Here is a 20528-nt window from a genome sequence, read left to right as displayed (position 1 = left end):
CAGACAATGCTTTTGTTTGGTTTAAAAAGCTTGTTTTCGGGTAACTTGAGCATTTTTTGCACGAATTTGAAGCGAAAATACTCACTCTTTCAAAGAAATCACACGTTTTTGCTTCAGAATAGCGATGCAGAAGAAAAAGATGAGTCAGACAATACTTTTGTTTGGTTTAAAAAGCTTGTTTTCGGGTAACTTGAGCATTTTTTGCACGAATTTGAAGCGAAAATACTCACTATTTCAATGACATCACACGTTTTCGCTCCAGGATAGCGATGCAGAACAAAAAGTTGAGTCAGACAATGCTTTTGTTTGGTTTAAAAAGCTTGTTTTAGGGTAATTTGAGCATTTTTTGCACAAAGTTGAAGCTAAAATACTCACTATTTCAATGAAATCACACGTTTTCGCTGCAGAATTGTGATGCAAAACAAAATGTTGAGTCAGGCAATGCTTTTGTTTGGTTTAAAAAGCTTGTTTTAGTGTAATTTGGGCATTTTTTTGCGCGAATTTGAAGCTAAAATACTCAGAATTTCAATGAAATCACACGTTTTCGCTTCACAACAGTGATGCACAACAAAAAGTTGAGTCAGATAATGCTTTTGTTTGGTTTGAAAAGCTTGTTTTCGGCCAATTTGTGCATTTTTTCCGTTATAACTTTTTTCTATGAAATGCAGCGTTTTGCGAATTTGAAGCAAAAATAATCACCATTTCAATGAAATCATGCGTTTTCGCTTTGGAATAGTGATGCAGAACAAAAAGATGAGTCAGACAATACTTTTGTTTGGTTTAAAAAGCTTGTTTTAGGGTAATTTGAGCATTTTTTTGCACAAAGTTGAAGCTAAAATACTCACTATTTCAATGAAATCACACGTTTTCGCTGCAGAATTGTGATGCAGAACAAAAAGGTGAGTAGGCAATTCTTTTGTTTGGTTTAAAAAGCTTGTTTTAGGATAATTTGGGCATTTTTTGCGCGAATTTGAAGGTGAAATACTCAATGTTTCAATGAAATCACACGTTTTCGCTTCTGAATAGTGATGCAGAACAAAAAGTTGAGTCAGGCAATGCTTTTGTTTGGTTTAAAAAGCTTGTTTTAGTGTAATTTGGGCATTTTTTTGCGCGAATTTGAAGCTAAAATACTCACCATTTGAATGAAATCACACGTTTTCGCTTCAGAATAGCGATGCAGAACAAAAAGATGAGTCAGACAATACTTTTGTTTGGTTTAAAAAGCTTGTTTTCAGGTAACTTGAGCATTTTTTGCACGAATTTGAAGCGAAAATACTCACTATTTCAATGACATCACACGTTTTCGCTTCAGAATAGCGATGCAGAACAAAAAGTTGAGTCAGACAATGCTTTTGTTTGGTTTAAAAAGCTTGTTTTAGGGTAATTTGAGCATTTTTTGCACAAATTTGAAGCTAAAATACTTACTATTTCAATGAAATCACACGTTTTCGCTGCAGAATTGTGATGCAAAACAAAATGTTGAGTCAGACAATGCTTTTGTTTGGTTGAAAAAGCTTGTTTTATGGTAATTTGAGCATTTTTTTGCTCGACTTTGAAGCTAAAATACTCAGAATTTCAATGAAATCACACGTTTTCGCTTCACAACAGTGATGCACAACAAAAAGTTGAGTCAGACATTGCTTTTGTTTGGTTTGAAAAGCTTGTTTTCGGCCAATTTGTGCATTTTTGCCTTTACAAGTTTTTTCTGTGAAATGCAGCGTTTTGCGAATTTGAATCAAAAATAATCATCATTTCAATGAAATCATGCGTTTTCGCTTCAGAATAGTGATGCAGAACAAAAAGTTGAGTCAGACAATGCTTTTGTTTGGTTTGAAAAGCTTGTTTTCGGCCAATTTGTGCATTTTTGCCGTTATAAGTTTTTTCTGTGAAATGCAGCGTTTTGCGAATTTGAAGCTAAAATAATCACCATTTCAATGAAATCATGCGTTTTCGCTTCAGAATAGTGATGCAGAACAAAAAGTTGAGTCAGGCAATGCTTTTGTTTGGTTTAAAAAGCTTGTTTTAGCATAATTTGGGCATTTTTTTGCGCGAATTTGAACATAAAATACTCACCATTTCAATGAAATCACACGTTTTCCCCTCAGAATCGTGATGCAGAACAAAAGGTTGAGTCAGACAATGCTTTTCTTTGGTTTAAAAAGCTTGTTTTAGGGTAATTTGGGCATTTTTTGCGCGAATTTGAACCTAAAATACTCAGAATTTCAATGAAATCACACGTTTTCGCTTCAGAATAGTGATGCACAACAAAAAGTTGAGTCAGACATTGCTTTTGTTTGGTTTGAAAAGCTTGTTTTCGGCCAATTTGTGCATTTTTGCCTTTACAAGTTTTTTCTGTGAAATGCAGTGTTTTGCGAATTTGAATCAAAAATAATCATCATTTCAATGAAATCATGCGTTTTCGCTTCAGAATAGTGATGCAGAACAAAAAGTTGAGTCAGGCAATGCTTTTGTTTGGTTTAAAAAGCTTGTTTTAGCGTAATTTGGGCATTTTTTTGCGCGAATTTGAAGATAAAATACTCACCATTTCAATGAAATCACACGTTTTCCCCTCAGAATCGTGATGCAGAACAAAAGATTGAGTCAGACAATGCTTTTGTTTGGTTTAAAAAGCTTGTTTTAGGGTAATTTGGGCATTATTTGCGCGAATTTGAAGCTAAAATACTCACCATTTCAATGAAATCACACGTTTTCCCCTCAGAATCGTGATGCAGAACAAAAGGTTGAGCAGACAATGCTTTTGTTTGGTTTAAAAAGCTTGTTTTAGGGTAATTTGGGCATTATTTGCGCGAATTTGAAGCTAAAATACTCACCATTTCAATGAAATCACACGTTTTCTCTTCAGAATAGTGATGCAGAACAAAAAGTTGAGTCCGACAATGCTTTTGTTTGGTTTAAAAAGCTTGTTTTAGGGTAATTTGGGAATTGTTTTGCGTGAATTTGAAGCTAAAATACTCACCATTTCAATGAAATCACACGTTTTCACTTCGGAATGGGGATGCAGAACAAAAAGATGAGTCAGACAATACTTTTGTTTGGTTTAAAAACCTTGTTTTAGGGTAACTTGAGCATTTTTTGCACGAATTTGAAGCGAAAATACTCACTCTTTCAATGACATCACACGTTTTCTCTTCAGAATAGTGATGCAGAACAAAAAGTTGAGTCAGACAATGCTTTTGTTTGGTTTAAAAACCTTGTTTTAGGGTAACTTGAGCATTTTTTGCGCGAATTTGAAGCTAAAATACTCAGAATTTCAATGAAATCACACGTTTTCGCTTCACAACAGTGATGCACAACAAAAAGTTGAGTCAGACATTGCTTTTGTTTGGTTTGAAAAGCTTGTTTTCGACCAATTTGTGCATTTTTGCCTTTACAAGTTTTTTTCTGTGAAATGCAGTGTTTTGCGAATTTGAATCAAAAATAATCATCATTTCAATGAAATCATGCGTTTTCGCTTCAGAATAGTGATGCAGAACAAAAAGTTGAGTCAGGCAATGCTTTTGTTTGGTTTAAAAAGCTTGTTTTAGCGTAATTTGGGAATTTTTTGCGTGAATTTGAAGCTAAAATACTCACCATTTCAATGAAATCACACGTTTTCGCTTCGGAATAGTGATGCAGAACAAAAAGATGAGTCAGGCAATACTTTTGTTTGGTTTAAAAAGCTTGTTTTAGGGTAATTTGAGCATTTTTTGTGCGCTGAAGCTAAAATACTCACTATTTCAATGAAATCACACGTTTTCGCTTCAGAATAGTGATGCAGAACAAAAAGTTGAGTCAGTCAATGCTTTTGTTTTGTTTAAAAAGATTGTTTTAGGGTAATTTGAGCATTTTTTGCACGAATTTGAAGCGAAAATACTTACTATTTCAATGAAATCACACGTTTTCGCTTCAGAATAGTGATGCAGAACAAAAAGTTGAGTCAGACAATTTTTTTGTTTGGTTTAAAAAGCTTGTTTTAGGGTAATTTGAGCACTTTTTTGCACAAATTTGAAGCTAAAATACTCACTATTTCAATGAACTCACGTTTTCGCTGCAGAATTGTGATGCGAAACAAAAAGCTGAGTCTGACAATGCTTTTGTTTGGTTTTAAAAGCTTGTTTTAGGGTAATTTGAGCATTTTTTTGCTCAAATTTGAAGCTAAAATACTCACCATTTCAATGAAATCACACGTTTTCGCTTCGGAACAGTGATGCACAACAAAAAGTTGAGTCAGACAATGCTTTTATTTGGTTTGAAAAGCTTGTTTTCGGCCAATTTGTGCATTTTTGCCTTTACAAGTTTTTTCTGTGAAATGCATCGTTTTGCGAATTTGAAGTGAAAATACTCACTATTTCAATGAAATCATGCGTTTTTGCTTCAGAATAGTGATGCAGAACAAAAAGTTGAGTCAGGCAATGCTTTTGTTTGGTTTAAAAAGCTTGTTTTAGCGTAATTTGGGAATTTTTTGCGCGAATTTGAAGATAAAATACTCACCATTTCAATGAAATCACACGTTTTCTCTTCAGAATAGTGATGCAGAACAAAAAGTTGAGTCAGACAATGCTTTTGTTTGGTTTAAAAAGCTTGTTTTAGGGTAATTTGGGCATTGTTTTGCGTGAATTTGAAGCTAAAATACTCACCATTTCAATGAAATCACACGTTTTCGCTTCGGAATAGTGATGCAGAACAAAAAGATGAGTCAGGCAATACTTTTGTTTGGTTTAAAAAGCTTGTTTTAGGGTAATTTGAGCATTTTTTGTGCGCTGAAGCTAAAATACTCACTATTTCAATGAAATCACACGTTTTCGCTTCAGAATAGTGATGCAGAACAAAAAGTTGAGTCAGTCAATGCTTTTGTTTGGTTTAAAAAGATTGTTTTAGGGTAATTTGAGCATTTTTTGCACGAATTTGAAGCGAAAATACTTACTATTTCAATGAAATCACACGTTTTCGGTTCAGAATAGTGATGCAGAACAAAAAGTTGAGTCAGACAATTTTTTTGTTTGGTTTAAAAAGCTTGTTTTAGGGTAATTTGAGCACTTTTTTGCACAAATTTGAAGCTAAAATACTCACTATTTCAATGAACTCACACGTTTTCGCTGCAGAATTGTGATGCGAAACAAAAAGCTGAGTCTGACAATGCTTTTGTTTGGTTTTAAAAGCTTGTTTTAGGGTAATTTGAGCATTTTTTTGCTCAAATTTGAAGCGAAAATACTCACCATTTCAATGAAATCACACGTTTTCGCTTCGGAACAGTGATGCACAACAAAAAGTTGAGTCAGACAATGCTTTTGTTTGGTTTGAAAAGCTTGTTTTAAGCCAATTTGTGCATTTTAGCCTTTACAAGTTTTTTTCTGTGAAATGCAGCGTTTTGCGAATTTTAAGCGAAAATACTCACTATTTCAATAAAATCATGCGTTTTCGCTTCAGAATAGTGATGCAGAACAAAAAGTTGAGTCAGGCAATACTTTTGTTTGGTTTAAAAAGCTTGTTTTCGGTGATATGCCTGACATCTCCTCGTGATATGTCTGATATCTCTTTGTGATATGCCTGACACCCCAACACTTGAAGCAAATTGGCTTACCATCATCTGTGAACTTGGGACCTGCCTTGGGTACCTCATCTCTTTCACTAGGCTCTTCTCCTCTTTGTGCAGCAAGCTCCCTGACTGCTTTGGTGAGTTCACTAATCGCCCACCCCTGGTCTGCAATAACTCTCATGATGTCATCAAGTGTCGCGGTTTTTTCTTGGTTTGCATTCACTACCACACAATGTACACCTGAATCAGATTCCGGTGGAACCTCAATACTCTTACTCTGAAAGACCATCATAGGGCAAGACCATCCATCTTCCTCCTGAGCCCAGAGGATGGCTTCATTACATACCTGAAGGAGAAAAACCTGTAGTGCTTCTCTGACCTATTTCCAGAGTTCCCTCCTCAAGGAAACATCCCTAATCCCTTTCACAAACTGGTCTCTTAAGGCAACTCTCTACCTTGGGAAGGCAATGCCTGACTGTCTTTTTACTGCGTCTAAAACATGTGCCAATGCATATTAGTAATCACGTAGATTCTGTCCCTCCTGTTTGCGACCATAGAATGACTGAAGCAGTTGCGAGACACTATGCCTTTCCTCGAAAGCTTCCTTCAAGAACCTCAACAGGTCACCCGGGCGTCCATCCTCTCCACATGTGCGCAATCGCACCTCTACTAAAGCTGACCCCCATAACAGTGACATAATCAAGTCATTTTGATTGTCAACTTTCAATTCCTGAGCACGCACCACACGTTCTACCTCTTCAATGAAATCCTTAACAGACCACCCATCTACACTCACCTCACCACGAAAGGGCTTAATGTCATGCTCTCAAGGCACATACACGTAGGAGCATGAAGCTTCTTTCCTCAAAGCTGCAATAGCTGCCATTGCCTGTGCATGGTTATCGCTAAGTACTTTTATCTGCTATTGCACACTGTCCATAACTACATTAGTATATTCTTAATGACTTTTTCAAAATCACTTTACAATGGCTTCCAACCTACAGTGACTATTACAACAAACACAGAAAAATATACACTTTGAGATCTCTAAATTTCTTGCCCGTGCAAGTATCCTCCGCTGTCCTATCACCTGGGTCCTGTACAGCCCCGCTCCGTCAAGGATGTAGTGGAATCATCACTCCAACACACGTCCGCACACCTCCTGGATCTCCAGCTACCTCACCATCCATATACGCCGCACCCCAGGCTGTACTTTCCATCATCACACCTGTAGCTGCGCTCCTCACCACCACCACTTTTGCCTTTGCCCTGATTTTCCAAACTTCCAGACCCCACTCCTAGTACCAAAATGTGTTGCCCGGTACACTTGGACACAATTTTATTCGGGGTTACTCACTGGAATAATTTTGCTGACGAGTCGCAAAATTGAGACTTTGGAATTTTAATCAACACTTTGCAAAACAAAGTCACCGTCACACTGTGGTAACTTTGCAAAGCCAAATAGTTGAAAAATATACAAGAACAGCAAAAAGACAAAAGTCAAAAGTATTGTCGTGGAGGTGGCTGGATTCGAATACCGCTCCTATCAGTTGTCATATGGGTGCAGGGGTTCGAATCCCATGACCTAAATTCGTGTTAGCCAGGTAGTTAACACCGACCAACCTCCCGGGACGGTCGAGCGGTCCTTATTCCTAGGAGGCGGACACGCTCATTGACATGGATTTCAGCGTGCGCTCGAAGGGTATGGCAGGTGGCAATGTACAGGGGAACTTATTTTTACACCCGAAGCTAATTAACACCACACCACCCCTCGTATGGTGATACGTAACACTTAAGCTGACAGATTCCCTGACATATATATTGAGATGCTTCTTCCTGTTCATGGACCATGCTACACTATACACTCCTATCTGTACTATTAAATCGGTTCATCTACCACCATAACTATAACAGTATTAACACAAAAGGCAAAAGTGGCGGTGGCAAAAAAACGTGCCGCATCTCTTCACAAACCAGCGCTACTCTCCTCCGGAAACCTCCCCCACTGTGATGGCACCACACGAGCCTCACGTGCAAGCTCCTCACAAAAACATGGCTGCACGTCTTCACCAGTTTCATACGTCGTGCCCACACAGCGGACGCAATTTCCACTCCCAATGGGCGAGGTCAAAACTGACTCTCACAGGACCATGTTAACTTCCAGTGTGTATTTACATTTTTTACCACCTGGTTACACGTACATACTGTACATACATAATCACATACTCTTGCTCCATTATATACAGATGTGGTTTTGATGGGTTTTTTTTTTTTTACCTGGTGGTGGTGTGGCACAGCCATGATGGTTCGAATGACGTACACCTGCTTCTAATTTCCTTGTTCTTGTGTTCTTACTTTCTTTTTCACTGTCCATGACTCACATCCATATATTGCAACCGAAAGTACTAGAGCATTCACTAACCTCTTTTTGGTTTGTTTTGTCACATATTTGTCAATGCTGACATTGCTATTCTCCTCAATGATATTGTTGTGGGCCAGGGTTCGATGGTGAGAAACGACCACTAGGTGGAGCAGTGGAGTCATCTCCCACCAAACACCAGGAATTTAGGTCGTGACTCTCGGATAAGTCCGAAGGTCACGGGTCCCTTAGCAGACCGTGGTCGCCAATACTTCGACGGCGTGGGGTAGGGTTAATTGCCTAATTTCAATATACCTAAGTACCCACGTTGTCCAACTACCAGGGAAAACCACACCCTCAGCCGACTCTGTCCGGACCGAGTCGCAGGTACCGACTCGAATCCGGCGTAACCGAGCAGAGTTACCAGAGCCATGCCGGTCCCAATGAACAATCCATGGCACGAACGGCCCTACCAATTCGCAACACACACCATGCTAGGCCAATGCAGGAAAGCACAGAAAACGAGCTGGTACATTTAACACGGGGGGGTTATTTTACAATAATAATCGGGGAGGGTAGCACAGAGAGCAGAGTTATCACGAATAAAAGGCAGGCAATGTACAATGAGCAAGGAAAAAGCACTTAATTCTACTTACAGGACGGCGCCACACACACACACACACACACACACACACACACACACACACACACACACACACACACACACACACACACACACACACACACGTAATGGACCTCGTGGGTCTATTTTCGGTAGAGCCGGGTACCTCCCCGCCTCGTGCGGTTTCACCGATTCGAACCCACGACCCGAAGTCCACGGCCCACGAATGGGACCAAGCCACACTCTCCACCAAGACTGCAGACCGCAATCGCCACGATCCTGCAGAATGCAATTGCCACGATCCTGCAGAACGCAATTGCCACGATCCTGCAGAACACACCCTTGTCTGCCCAACACTGGTCCAGACAACCACTCTACTCTTCTGAGGTGGGAGGGGTCTCTTCTCCTCCCACTCACCTCCTGATTGGACGACGGGTTGTCGGATGACTCGTGGTCACCTCCTGATTGGCTGGGGCGTGCGTGTCATGCTCGCCCTTCGCTCATTAGCTGGAGGAAACGGTCCATGCCCTTCCTTGGGACGGAGCCTCGATCTGAGGCCTTGGAGGCTCCGCCCATGCCTTCAGCCGATAACACGTGGGCAATGGCGACCAGTCGAGTGCGGGACGGTGGCATTGTTGCAGTGGATGTAGTAGTAGTTGTTGTTGTTGATGAGTTAAAACCTAACTCAAAAAATAACTCGTAGCGCACACACGAAATTCCCATTAGACATAGGGGATGGATTCTAACTATAAACACATACTTATCGAAATAACTGAACTACGGGGACTGCTGTCTGTTTGTGTGCACAAGGTTTCCAAATCCGTAACAATATAACCCTCTCTTAATTTATCCTCCACTCACTTAAATCTTAGCACCCATAAAGGTTAAACTTTTCAATATTTCCGTGATCATGATGAGACCATCACGTCTCCTCGTCCCAATCTAAACATGTCGATATTTTCAGTTGACAAGATTTTAATCTTTTTGTTCAGTTTAAATATAGACCAGTTTTTTTTCACTTTCCTTCTTCACTGTCTGCAGCAGTTTGATCAAGTCGCCTTCACTTAATCTACCAACAGAGTGGTATCATCAGCAGCATACTTTGAACATATAAACAGACATTACTTGTTTCGTCCACCACCAAAGGTGGATGGTGGTTGTCGTCTCCCCTGTCTGTCTATGAGCAGGATATCTCAAAACGTGGACGGATTGGGACGAAACTTGGTGGACAGGTCGGGTGTGTGACGAGGACGAATTGATTTGATTTTGTTGAAGATTCGAATCCGGATCCACATCTGAGAGTTATTTAATTTTTAAAGTGATTCTTCCATCACCATTGAGAGTGGGGCCAGAAACAATGTATATATATATATATATATATATATATATATATATATATATATATATATATATATATATATATATATATATATATATTTCAGTTATATATATATATATATATTATATATTATATATATATATATATATATATATATATATATATATATATATATATATATATATATATATATATATATATATATATATATATATATATATATATATATATATATATATATATATATATATATATATATATATATATATATATATATATATATATATATATATATATATATATATATATATATATATATATATATATATATATATATATATATATATATATATATATATATATTATATATATATATATATATTTATATATATATATATATATATATATATATATATATATATATATATATATATATATATATATATATATATATATATATATATATATATATATATATATATATATATATATATATATATATAGTTATATTTATATATATATATATATATATAGTTATATATTTATATATATATATATATATATATATATATATATATATATATATATATATATATATATATATATATATATATATATAGTTATATATATATATATATGTAGCACGATATTTCAAAAAAATTATGACACGAGTTGTGACAAAACTAGGTGGATGAGTTGGGTAGGTGACGATAACAAGCGGATTCGATTTGTTTAAGATATGGATGAGGATGCGGTCCATCAGTGGAATACAAAATATTACCTGTTCAGCCAGGTGGAGGTGTGTGCTCTACCGAGTGCCGCCCTAACTTTTTTTTTCTGCATGTTGTTGGGAACCGCTAGTAAATTACACACACCTTGTTTTATTTTAGAGTTTGTTTTTAAATTTAAATTTTTACCTTTAACCCAGTTTTTGAAATCTCGTGCTTTTCATTCGTGCCTCTGATGAACAGAGGGTAGTAATGGACGGCATCCTTATCGGTGGTGGATGGACAAAGTTGTATTTCTTGGCTCGTGGTTCAATACTCCAGAGTTGAAGGTGTTTGAAACAGTATGAAAGGAAATCATTTTGAAGTGTGATTGTGTGTGAGTGTGTGTGGGTTTGGGTGTGGGTGTGGGGGCGTGTGTGGGTTTGGATGTCGATGTGGATGTGGGTGTGGATGTGGGTGTGGGTGTGGGTGTGACCTCTTTTCAGATCTGTTAGTCTATTCACGCGTAAGGTGAGCGATGGAGCCGATCTGTTCGAGGTTTGGGAATTGCGGAATGGGGTGCGTGACATGAAACATAGCCTTGCTCTGGGAGTGAAAGGTGGCAATGATGGCAGAGCAATGTGCAAGTCTATTCGGAAGGTGCAGCCAGGTAAAAGGTAAGTGGCAAAAATGCGTGTAATGTGCTGCCATGTAAAATGTGTGTGGTGAAAGACTGAAAGTGCGTCCAATGTGTAAATACAATGTGAGTAGTGAAAATGTACCTGGTGTCTAACCAGAGGAGTATGAGTGGTGGAGGTGTGTCCGATGTGCTGTCAGGTAACATGTGAGTGGTGAAAGTGTAGGTTGGTGTCTAACCTCTTCCTAAACGAATCTCAACACGTCCTGAACGGTGTATGCTTTGCTTGTTCGTCCTGTCATTTCACCCACCACCACACGTCCGACAACTGGCCACACATGGAGGGGATTAGTCCATGTGATTCCTCGTTGCTGATTATAATCCACAGGTGAATAACAATTGTGTGTGATGTTCACCAGTAAAACAAGAAAGGCACTCGGTAGAGCGCATACCTCCACCACGTAATGCCTGATCCATGAGAACGTATCCGACCCAATACATTTTTCATATATCATGCCATATAGTACTATAGATGTCGTTTTTGGCACTATCTCTCAATGGTGAAGAATCACTTGGAAAATTAAATAATTATCGTATCCAGATCTGGATCCGGATCTTAACCAAAATTGAATGAATTCGTCCTTGCTACACACCCAATGTGTCCACCAAGTTTCGTCCGAATCCGTTCACAACTTTTTGAGATATATCCTGCTATATATCGTTTTTGGCCCTATATCTCAATGGCAAAGAATCAAGGAAGAAAATTCTCGTAGTCAGATCCGGATCCGGATCTTCACCAAAATATATTCAATTCTTCCTTGTCACACACCCAACCTGCTCACAAAATGTCATCCGGATCTGTCCACAGTTTTTTTGAGATATCCTGTACATAGACAGACAGACAGACAAACAGAAAGGGGTGAAAACATAACCTCCTCCATCTTCGTTGGCAGAGGTAATGAACATGCACTAGGATGAATACCAAGCATTTTCGAGGCAAATAGCAACTGCATTCTTCTGGTTTAAGATACAATGATTCAACATTTAATTATAACAATGCATTTAATTTGCTTCTTCTTTTTGGAGGACAAGGTTAATTGTACCAAAATGGAAAGGGAAGGGCAATGTTCAAGTTCTGGGGAAGTACAGGGGCATTACGTTCCTGATCACGTCATGAAGGTGCTGGAGAGGATTCTGGATGGGAGGATAAGGAAGAGTGTGGAGATGGAGATCGGAGAAGAGCAGTCGGGGTTCAGAAAGGGCAGAGGGACGACAGATGGGACGTTCGTGCTGAGAAAGCTGGTGGAGAAGAGGTTGGAGGTGCAAGGTCAGATGGCATTGGGATTGTGGACCTGGAGAAGGCCAACGACACTATCCTGAGAGAGATGGTGATGGTGACACTGAGATGGATGAGAATGCTGGAAGCATGTTAGGTTGGTGGAAGGGATGTGCAAGGGAACGAATGGAAAAGTTTTTGGTTGGTCCTGGGATGTCTGAGGAGTTCAGTGCAAACATTGGTTTGAGACAGGGAAACGCTTTCAGCTCACTCATGTCAATCATTGTGATGGAGCTGGTAAGAAGGAAGGTGAGCTTGAGGGGTAGTCTGGGGAGGATGCGGGCAATCTGGTTGTTGGGGTGGAGAGTGGGCGTGCGATGCAGGAAGTACTGGGGGAGTGGAAGGAAGCATACAGGAAGCATAGGCAGAATAGGAGTATGGAGAAGACCGAGGTGATGTGGGTTGGGCAGCAGAAAAGAAATAAATATCAGGTTAAGGGGCTGTCACACCTTGACGTTTTAGCCAGCGTATGGCAAGGTCTCAAAATGTATGCAAAACGCTGGCGTACGCTGAACTATTGATGTTTTTTAAAGTTTTGGGCGTATAATAACGTGTTGGACATATGCATAACGTTTTAGTAACGTACACAGAACGTTTCAATCACATATATAAACTTCTCCCAACAAATGCTGAGCGTGTTGTCGGCGTTCACAACCTATGCTCAACGATAGTCTAACTTATGCATCGCGCGTGGCAGCGTATCGCCGACGATCACGTGGCGTAGGCTATTAAAAGGCTGCAGCTCAACGATTCAAATCATAACCGCACTGGACATCGAAGTGTGAAGCTGCTCTCACACCTTGACGTTTTAGCCAGCGTATGCCGACGTCTGAAAAATTTGCCGAACCAAGCTGGCACACGTCGAATACGTTATGGGTAAGTTTTGTATACGTTAAGAGCACGCTGGCATACATCATAGTACGTTGGCATACGTCGTAGTATGCTGGCATATGTCGTCATACGCTGAGTTCGTCGAGAAATTTTCAGCATGTTGAAAATTTCTCGACGTACTCGGCGTATGACTCACACTTTCCACATAAGCTGGCCATAAGTTGTAGGCACGTTACGCGATCGTTGACACACGTCGACACACGTTACTTGTACATTACTCATAAGTCGAAAGACGTCGAGGTTATGGTTAGCGTCAGTGTTCCAGACTCTCTGGGTTTTTTTTTTCTTCGGTATGACAGTGATGTTGACACTTTGATTTCTAGTGCGGTTATGATTTAAATCGTTGAGCGGCAGCCTATTTATTATATTATATTATAACCGCACTAGAAATCGAAGTGTCAACATCACCGTCATACCGAAGAAAAAAAAAAACCAGGGAGTCTAGAACACTGACGCTAAACATTACCTCGACGTGTTTTGACTTATGAGTAACTTACAAGTAACGTGTGTGAACATGTGTCAACGATTGTGTAACGTGCCTACAACACATTACTCATAGGTTAGAAATAAGTTTCGGGTATGCTAAATATTACCTCGACGTGCTTCGAATTATGCGTAACATACAAGTAACGTGTGTCGATGTGTGTCAACGATCGCGTAACGTGCCTACAACTTATGGCCAAGCGTATGCGGAACGTGTGAGTCATACGCTGGCAGACGTCGAAAAATTTCAAACATGGAAAATTTGTCTAACAGCTCGGCGTACTACGACGTATGCTAGCGTGCTCTTAACGTATACAAACTTACCCATAACGTATTCGACGTGTGCCAGTGTTTTAGCTAAATTTTTCATATGTCAGGCATACGCTGGCTAAATCGTCAAGGTGTGACAGGGCCTTTATGGTGAAAGGAGATCAGACAGGGAAATAGGTTTGCCTATCTGGGAGGAACAGTGACTGGGGATAGCAATTCTGAAGCAGAGATGTGCAGGAGGATTCAGGTGGGTGTGAATGTGTGGAGGAGGGTGGAGGGAATAATGGCAGACAGAAATATATCAAGAAAATTTAAAGGGAAAGTTCTGATGTCGAGTGTAACGCCAACCTACCTTTTATGGTCTGGAAACTGTGGGACTGACAGAGAGACAAGAGAGGCTGCAGTTTTGTGAGAACAACTGGGTCAGGAGGATTGTGGGAGTGAAGATAGTGGATAGGAGGAGGAGAATGGATAAACTGAGGGAGAACATTGGTATGCAGATGAGCTTGATGGGGAGATTGGTGAAATGCCAGCTAAGGTGGGCTGGGCACTTGGTGCAGATTGAGGAAGAGAGAATGGCAAAGAGAGTAGATAGGTTGAGGGAACAACGTAGGAGGAAAAGACGTAGACCACAGCTGAGATGGGAGGATTGTGTGAGGAGGGATATCTGTAAGGTGGGGGTGGTTTGAGAGTGGAGACAGTTGGCTGAGGACAGAGGGAGGTGGAGGAGTATCGTGGTCAAGGCAAGGAAGAAGCTTGGTGCCATCGGACGTCACCCCTTATAGAGGGAAGATAAGGAGAAGAACAGAACAGTAAGTGCCTGGCTTTAGCTTTCCCTGTTAGGTTGCAGATATAGGAAGTGCTTGTAACATAAACATTGTCACAGCATGCATATTCGATCTGAAAGCTGGACGTTTTGTCTTGCCTTTAAAGAGAAGATGTAGGCATGATTTGCATCATCACATCTGTGTCATAACCACACCACACGTAATTATAGCGTACATTATTTATTTGATGTTGGCATAAACCCATGGTAAAAATACCACGATAGAAAAAAAACAAAACAAAAAAAGATAAAGGAAGCCTTTTGGGATCATGGGTAATCACACACATGATTTGGTGTTGTATGTGTTTGGATGAGCACGTGTGTGCGCTTGTTGTTTTTGTGTTTGTGTTTCCGGGGCACAAACACGGCTCGTTTCGTGTCTGGGTTGGGCATGATGAGTGTTGGTTGTGCGAGTGTTGGGGTTCTTGTTGGTTGTTCTGCACATGTGGATGTGGTGTTTGGGATTGAGTGTTGTTTGTTGTTCACCTTACCAGCCGTTTGCACCATCCAGTTTTCGCCATTTGCATCAGTGGTGTGTGTTGTGTGGGTATGTCCACCGTCTCCCCAGTTATTCCAAAATCTTCTTCTTCCTGTGTTGTTTGTCGCTTCCAAAATCAACTTATGTCGTTTGTTAGATGTAGTCTCTTGGACACAGGTCCCATCAAAGTCAAATTTATGACCAGATTGCAGGCAATGACGTGCTATGACTGACTGGGTCACCTTTCCAAGCCGAATTTCTCTATCATGTTCATCTAGCCGTTGTTTCAAATTTCTTCCAGTTTCACCAACATAGAATTGGTCACAGTCTTTGCATGATGAATGATAAACTACTCCAAATTTATCACCATTTGGTATTGGGTCCTTTAGTTTTGTGATGACATTGCGGATGGTGTGTAGAGGCTTGTAGGATACACCAATCCGTGCACCACATACTATCCTGCCAATCCTTTCAGAAAGGCTCGGGTAGTTTGGTAGTACACAGTGCCCAAGTGTGTCTGGCTCCTTCCATGCTGTCCTTTTTGGTTCTTCCAATGTGGGGAGTATCCCCTTGTTGTACCCATTTTTGAGTCGGACTCTTCTAACCAATCTGATTTATTTAATTTCCTCGGCTTTGGAAGATGACAGCGTCCATGCCCGAGCTGCTAAGATCCGTGCAACACTGTGTTTGTCGGAGATTTGGTTGCAGCAGTTCAAATGCAGTAATCTGCTGGTGTGGGTTGGTTTCCTGTAAACCGAGGTCTTTAGTGAGCCGTCAGGCGTACGGTGAACCTTCACATCCAAAAATGCCAATTTGCTTTCTTTTCAAATTTCGATCGTGAAGTTAATGCTGGGGAATACCTGGCCACGTTGTCGCAGTAGGTGGTCTTCCATGTTTGTAAGCACAATGACGAAGGTATCATCTACATATCTGTTCCAGTACCGTGGGAGTCAATTCTCATGAGGCTCAAATATCTTTCGTTCAAGTTCCTCCATCACCAAATTAGCTACAATTGCAGAGACCGGTGAACCCATAGCTGTGCCAAATATTTGTCAGTGATGTGCAGCATCACAGATGAAGGTCTTGCTGTTCAGACACATCTCTCGCAAGCTCGCAACATCTTCAGGTGTTAGACGTGAGACAAAACACCTGAAGACGTCGACTCGAAGGCCTCCTTTTATTGCGCATGTGCGAGGACTTCGCATCTTTCCAAGGAGTTGCTAATCACAGAACAAACATACATTGACACAAGGGTTACATAACTTTTATGATTAGCTTGTTATACTTGTAATCTCAACACATCTTCCACTTTTAGATCAAGGCAAATCAGTAAACTAACTTGTGACACTTTGTAATACAATTAGCAAATGGATTGTTTGAACTATGGGAAGCAAAAGCATTCATCACCATAACATTGTTTTAAAATAATTAAGTCACTTACTTCAAAAGCTCCCCTTGATTGATGCTAAGCATTTGAGATTTCAACATAAACAAAGCCAGGGATGTCGATGAGCAGCTACTGGAATCTGGTTGGCTTCATGACTGCCCTGCCACTGCGAGTGTAGTACGGAATCGGTGGCTGTCCTGATGTCTGGACAGGTTGTTCTCTTGACAGCTGGAGTTGAATCTGCTCAGATGTCTGAAGTTGAGGTCGTCGTCCCGTCGAATGGGCCTGTTGATTTTCGACGTGATACAGCCGCTTCTCGCTGCCTGTGGCTGGATGGGTGGTGTTTTTGAATTTCGATGTTTGCAGCATCCGCTCTAAGTCTGGCCTCCTCCTGCGTCAAAGTTCCAGGTAGCATAAGTGGTGTACAAGAGGAGGTAATTAATTAATCTACACTACCGGTCAAAAGTTTTACAACACCCCCATTTTTCCAGTTTTCACTGAAATTTAAGCAGTTCAAGTCCAGTGAATAACCTGAAATGGTACAAAGCTAAGCGGTAAACTGCCAGAGGTTTAAAAAAAAGTTTAGGTCACCAAAAACTGAAAAATAATGTAAATTTCAGAGTTGTTAAAAAAGGCCCTTTTCAGGGAAGAAGTAATGTGTGAGCAACTGCAGCTGTTCTGCAGCAATGGAAGGAAATTAAGTCTTGAAAGTTGATGCAAACAATTCCTGCAGGTGTCCCAACTTTTGTTGATTAGTTACAAACCCTCTGTCTGTATAAAAGCAGTGTTGGAACAGACTGTGTTACTACACCCTCTGAAGCATTATTTGGACAATAGTGCACTGCAGGAAGTAGTATATTGCTATCATAATGGCAAGAAAAAGACAATTAACAAAGGAAGACAGACAGACCATTATAACCCTTAAAAGTGTCGATCTTTCCTTTAGCGAAATTGCAAAGCAACCAAGGTGTCAGTGAGTACAGTTTCCTGCACCATCAAAAGGCACTTGCAAACTGGAGGAAACTCTGACAGGAAGAGGTCTGGCAGACTCAAAGCCACAACACAATCAGAAGACAAGTTTCTGAGAGTCAACAGCTTGCATGATAGGTGTCTCACAGGACAGCAGCTTGAGCACAGCTTAACACTGGTCGAAGGAAGGAAGTCTCAGTTTTAACTGTGAAGAGAAGACTTCGAGCTGCAGGTTTGACAGGTCGAGTGGCAGTAAGAAAGCCATTGCTAAGATGGCAAAATAAGAAAAAGAGGCTTGCCTGGGCCATGAAGCACCACCAATGGACTACTGAAAACTGGAAGAAGGTCTTATGGACCGATGAATCAAAATTTGAAATCTTCGGTTCATCACGCGGGGTTTTTGTACGCCGGCGAGTCTGTGAAAGGATGGTTCCTCAGTGTGTGACACCAACTGTCAAACATGGAGGAGGAAGTGTGATGATCCTGGGCTCTTTTGCTGGATCCAGAGTCGGCGACTTGCACAGAGTGACTGGCACCCTGAACCAAAAGGGCTACCACAGCATTTTGCAGCGCCATGCAATACTCTGGCCTACGCTTAGTTAGTCAGGGGTTCATCCTACAGCAAGATAACGACCCAAAACATACCTCCAGGCTGTGTCAGAACTACCTTAGAATAAAAGAACAAGTCGGTCGGCTTCAAATCATGGAATGGCCAGCACAGTCTCCAGACTTAATCCCCATCGAGCTAGTTTGGGATGAACTGGACAGAAGGGTGAAAGCAAAGCAACCTACAAGTGCAAAACATTTGTGGGAACTTCTGCAACAGTGTTGGGAAGAACTTTCCGAACAATATTTGATTTCCATTGTAGAAAGAATGCCACGAGTATGTTCGGCTGTTTTATCTGCAAAAGGTGGCTACTTTGATGAGTCAAAAATTTAGATTAAATTTTGTTCAACAAAACGATTCCATGATTTCTTTTTTATCTGCAATTGTTTATTTGTTCTCTGCTTTAATTTCAGAGTACATTGAAACATTAAACTGCTTAAATTTCAGTAAAAACTGGAAAAATGGGGGTGTTCTAAAACTTTTGACCGGTAGTGTATATTCTTTATTTGTTTTTTTTGTTTTTTTTTCTATATTTGCAAATTGTTCATTAGTGTAGGCAGTGAACGAGAGAATATATATTCTTTATTTGATTTTTTTGTTGTTGTTTTTGCAAATCGCTCTTTTTTTTATAGACTATAGGCAGTGAACAAGAGGAGGTAAAATTGTTTTGCCGACAAAGAGCTGCCAGTTTGCGATACACCGCCTAGATAAAGGTATGCGTTGGAAGAATGTGTTGCATACTTGGACCAAGATTGCCTGTAGGGTGGGTACTCTGCTGGTATCCTTAATTGGTGAACAGAATTCTAAGGCATAAATAACTAATTTTAAACTATGTGAATGTGCGATGTCCTTCCTGGGCTCACAACTGTCATGTTCTCCAGCCAGTCAGAGACCCAAGTATGTAACGCATGGCTGCCTCCACACAAATGACTGGGAGATTATGTAAGCCCTGGTAGACTTGTATTTCACACCAAGCTATTTAGTGAAGATATTTAGTAATGGATAGATTTTGTAACCTTAAAAAAAATTTGGGGGTGGGGGGGATCAAAGCTCACCCCACACAGTTTAAGCCGCTGTTACACCTTGACGTTTTAGCCAGCGTATGGCAACGTATCAAAATGTATGTAAAACGCTGGCGTACGCTGAACTATTGATGTATTTTTTTTCAGTTTTTGGCGAACTCATAACGAGATGGACATATGCATAATGTATTAGTAACGTACACAGAACGTTTCGATAACTTATAGATAACTTATACCAATGAATGCTTAGCGTGTTGTTGGCGTTCACAACCTATGCCCAACGATAGTCTAACGTAGGCATAGCACGCGGCAGCGTATCACCGACGATACGGCCCAAACGTGCCTACAACTTATGGCCAGCGTATGCGGAACGTGTGAGTCATACGCTGGCATACATTGAAAAATTTTGAGCATGCTAAAATTTGTCGACGAGCTCGGCGTACTATGACGTATGCCAGCGTGCTTCAGCGTGCTCTTAACGTATACAAAACTTACCCATAACGTATTCGACGTGTGCCAGCGTTTTAGACAAATTTTTCATACGTCGGCATACGCTGGCTAAATCATCAAGGTGTGTGACAGTGGCGTAAGTGGTGATACATGTTCATGCTCAGAGGTGAAACTATTATGGTGTCCTCAAGCTATACTGAAAATCTCCAAACTTTGAATGACCATTTGTTCGATGGACTTGCATTGTTCAATGCACAACCGACATCCAGCATAGCTTTCGTGTGATGCTTGTCCTTTTTTGAAATGTAATGCACAAACAACTCACAGTGTACAAATAGGATGTTGTAAAATTTCCCCTTTCACTTCCTGAGGTCATTTACACCAGGAACTGGAGAAAAATTGCAACATCCCATTTATACAACTCGAAGCACCCACTCCCTACAGGAGCCATCAAGGGGGTCATGTTATTATATTTATGCCTATTTTACTCCAAGGGGTCCCAGGATGACACACCCAAAAAATGGTTGCGATCGGTTCAGCCGTTTTTGCGGTACCTGGGAAAAGACAGAAAGACAGACAGACGGTGAATTATCGTAAGATGTGAGATGT

At 40.4% G+C, this 20528-nt stretch overlaps 2 protein-coding genes across 7 annotated transcripts in view; one reads left to right on the top strand and one right to left on the bottom strand.

Annotated features, from left to right (window-relative positions):
* PIK3CG (phosphatidylinositol-4,5-bisphosphate 3-kinase catalytic subunit gamma) overlaps positions 1 to 20528 on the top strand; it is a 64091-nt gene that overhangs the window by 8300 nt on the left and 35263 nt on the right. Inside the window, exon 1 of one of the 4 annotated variants that reach the window (XM_085895014.1) lies at positions 5560 to 5673. The exons of 1 other annotated variant lie outside the window; for it this stretch is intronic. The gene's annotated coding sequence lies outside the window, so the exon portion shown is untranslated. Of the gene's footprint in view, positions 1 to 5559; positions 5674 to 11047; positions 11241 to 14857; positions 14993 to 20528 lie in introns of those variants that run through there. 2 more of the 4 variants (XM_085895013.1, XM_085895015.1) reach the window with 2 other exon arrangements.
* Positions 16648 to 20528, bottom strand: part of LOC147020041 (uncharacterized) — a 56577-nt gene continuing 52696 nt past the window's right edge. For 2 of the 3 annotated variants that reach the window (XR_015061623.1, XM_085895042.1), the window contains one exon: positions 16648 to 17262. Coding sequence is in view for 2 of the 3 variants with exons in the window: in XM_085895042.1 (XP_085751168.1) it covers positions 17116 to 17262 (147 nt within the window). In the remaining variant the exon portion in view is untranslated. The other variant, XM_085895044.1, reaches the window with a different exon arrangement.

The sequence above is a fragment of the Eptatretus burgeri genome, chromosome 9 (genome assembly GCF_056783735.1).
Source record: "Eptatretus burgeri isolate ZD-2024b chromosome 9, Ebu_testis_v1, whole genome shotgun sequence".
Classification (NCBI taxonomy): domain Eukaryota; kingdom Metazoa; phylum Chordata; class Myxini; order Myxiniformes; family Myxinidae; genus Eptatretus; species Eptatretus burgeri.
The sequence above is the reverse complement of the archived record's forward strand: the minus strand, read 5'-3'. Positions and strand labels throughout refer to the sequence as shown.